At 35.0% G+C, this 3108-nt stretch overlaps 1 protein-coding gene across 3 annotated transcripts in view; it reads right to left on the minus strand.

The window, feature by feature from the left end:
• LOC107679201 (zinc finger FYVE domain-containing protein 21) overlaps window positions 1-3108 on the minus strand; it is a 13556-nt gene that overhangs the window by 1957 nt on the left and 8491 nt on the right. For 2 of the 3 annotated variants that reach the window (XR_001633018.1, XM_016474720.1), the window contains 2 exons: window positions 589-639; window positions 66-196 (listed from right to left, as the gene is read on the minus strand). Coding sequence is in view for 2 of the 3 variants with exons in the window: in XM_016474720.1 (XP_016330206.1) it covers window positions 66-196; window positions 589-639 (182 nt within the window). In the remaining variant the exon portion in view is untranslated. The remainder of the gene's footprint in view (window positions 1-65; window positions 197-588; window positions 640-3108) is intronic. The other variant, XM_016474721.1, reaches the window with a different exon arrangement.

Consider the following 3108-nt stretch of genomic DNA (forward strand, 5'->3'; position numbering starts at 1 on the left):
ATATATAATTATTTTTTTTTTTTTTTTTTTTTTTTAATACAGTGCACTCCTTTATTCACACCTACTTTATGCATGGCTGCAAGCCAGGCAAACGCGATGCGCTTGTCATCGGCAGGGTCCATGTGGAGCTGCTGTAGGTTCTGAGATCCTGGTGGCTTGTATTGAAGCACCATGCCGCTGGCTCGAAGAGAACCCCCTAAAAACAGGTCAAAGGTCAGTGGTGGGGTTGCACACAAAGATTTGGGTTTATCAGATGTGATTCACATAATGCGAAAGTAACATGATGCTTAAAAAAAAAAAAAAGTGCAACTGTAATATCTCCAGCAAACATAAATGATGGGTAAACCATGAATAGCATGATGTCCTGAACACCAGAAGTCTTAGGGACCATCACAATAAACATGCACATGCAGCCGTTCATGAGACTGCCTTGCTTTGACACTGTTACTTACAGCCATGTCACAGGAAATTAGTGCATGCCAGGTTATTTACATCATATGAAGGGAACAACAAGGAAAACAAACTAAATGGCACATATTTTAGACGAGGAAGAAGAAAAATAAAAGAGCGAGATAGAGGGAAGCTGACCTTCAGATATTTGACTGTCCAGCAAGCTCGTGTACGAGCATATATCTTTCTCTTAATGCAGAAGAGAACCAGGAAATTCAAGAAAAGAAGAGAGCGTTAAAAGGAAAGAAATATAGTGTATTCAAGTGTATGTATGCATCATAAGAAGCTTATATAAGAAGTTTTTGAAATCAGGAAACATGTACTTACAAAATATCTAAATAAATGGCATTTATGTGTGAATTTAAGGTGAACTGACTTCATAAATCCCTTAAAAATCACCTGGACGTTTTAAAGTCACAGCAAAAAAATGACTCAGAAATGTGAAGTTAGTTCAGAGAAAGGTTTGATATTTTATGTCTAATGCAGTGTATCCAAAAAAACTACTGGGGCCACTGTATAGTGTGTATATGTCAGTTATATAGAATTGTTAAGTTCACTCAGTACTACAGTGCAATGTTAATAGCCATCAGCATTCAGTTAAAGCAGAAATCAATGCAGCAATTGTATATTCATGCGAGTATCTGAAGATTAATGTGTCATATGTGAAGCTTTCAAAGAATTTCTCTATATCATATTATCAGTATCAGATCAGGTCATATTGTCCATCTAACATATTATATTAACAAAATAAATCTCAGCTCATAATATTATATATTCCTTTATATCTACATGCAAGAATTTATATTTAAAAACAAACCCCAAGACCAGATTCATGCTGAAACCTCAATTTCTTCTGAAACAGAATCGAGGCAGTAAACGTCTTTATTGATTAGTATTACAGGAAGTTCTGAGCATCTGGAATCCACCCGGAAAAGATGTCCATTATAAGTAATTTATGACAATCTGATAGGAAGACTTGATGATGCTCTATAAAAGTTGGCAGTGTGATTCCCAAACAGACTCAGTACTGGCTAATTCCAACAACAACCATCTAGATCATTGAGGACAACTAGTAAGTCTACCTGGATTTATTGTTTAGCAGCAGTGCTTTTAAATTGATTCATTTAAATTTAAACGTTTCCACAAAAATATTAAGCAGCACTGTTTTCAACATTTATACTAAGTAATCACAAATGTTTCTTGAGCAGCAAATCAGCATATTAGAATAATTTCAGTTTGAAATCATTCAAAATTCAGCTTTGCATCACAGGAATATATATATATTTTTAATTAATTCAAATAGAAAACATTTATTTTAGATAATCTGCTTTGACTGCATTTTAAAGGGGTCCTATTATGCTCTTTTACAAAGTCTTGATTTTGTTTTGGGGGATTTTAATCACACAAATGCAGCTTTGGCTAGCATGGTGATTCTTTCAAAGGTATTTTAAAAATTGTACTGACCTTTTTAACAGTAGTTTAGGTCGCTTTGTATAAAAGCGTTGATCAGATGCATAAAAGTAATGTAATGTAACTTTTCAGAGAGGTTTTTAGCATCAACAAATGTGTAGTAAGTGCTAGCAAATGTGCTAAACTCACTAAAATGTTTTTGCTCCTGTTTTTTATGGGATTATATTTCTGCCACAAAAGTGCGTTTTGCACGCGCGCAAACTGAGTTTTGTGGAGAAAATGTTTGTCTCGCAAAGAAGAAAGTATTTAGAGTGCACGAAAATCAATTTTGCATTTAAAATAAGTTTTTGGATTTGTGCAGATCTTCTTTTGTGCATGCAACGTTTCACTAGCTTGCTCACCTGCTGCCCGCCCTCAGTGCTCTCTAAATGCCAAGGGCTCACTTGCTCAACACAACCCAGCATTACAATATGCCATAATTCCAGCCAATCAGAGACAAGGCTGCTAAATTCTGATTGGCTGCCTTGACAACCAATAACTGCAAAAGAATTAGGAATTAAGGTGAAGAATTAGGTGTGAAATCACCAGGAACCATTTAGTCTCCAGCGGCACCATTTTCCAGAACTGCAATCTACCTGGAGTCTCCAGAAGTACAAGGTGTCAGGTTCTCAGAGACTTAAGTTAAATATAGAATCCTAAAAAATGACCCCTACTTAATAAGAATCACATACTGAAGTGTAGTAAAATACTAGAAGACTGATTTTTTTTATTTTTATGTATAGGCTTTATAAACAGATAAGTTGAGAGTGACTCTTGAAAGACCAGCACCACATTCTCTTGTACCACTGTTTGAAGAATTTATCTTCCAGAATCTGGCAGTAAGTTTTGGGAGTTCATTTTTAGTCCATCTCCAGATTTTATCTGTAGAAGATAATCTGCTTAATAATTATGCACACCTGAATATAAGGCGTTTTTCACTTCCAGCCTTCATGAACAATAATATATAGGTTATGTGATAAATACAAGTTTAAAAGTAGTTAGGTAAGTAATTAAATACAAGATTAATAGTAGTTATTAAGAGTGATGTTGTTTGGAATTGGTAAAATGTGCTTGCAAAAAAATATAATCAGAATATCAACTTGCATAATAATTATGCATGCTCTGTTTTTCCCTCTTCCTCTGTCATCAGCAATGCAAGGAATGTTGTGATTGGTTGTCAAGGCAGCCAATCAGAATTTAGCAGCCTCG

Source organism: Sinocyclocheilus anshuiensis, unplaced genomic scaffold, assembly GCF_001515605.1.
Source record: "Sinocyclocheilus anshuiensis isolate Anshui unplaced genomic scaffold, SAMN03320099.WGS_v1.1 scaffold300, whole genome shotgun sequence".
NCBI lineage: Eukaryota > Metazoa > Chordata > Actinopteri > Cypriniformes > Cyprinidae > Sinocyclocheilus > Sinocyclocheilus anshuiensis.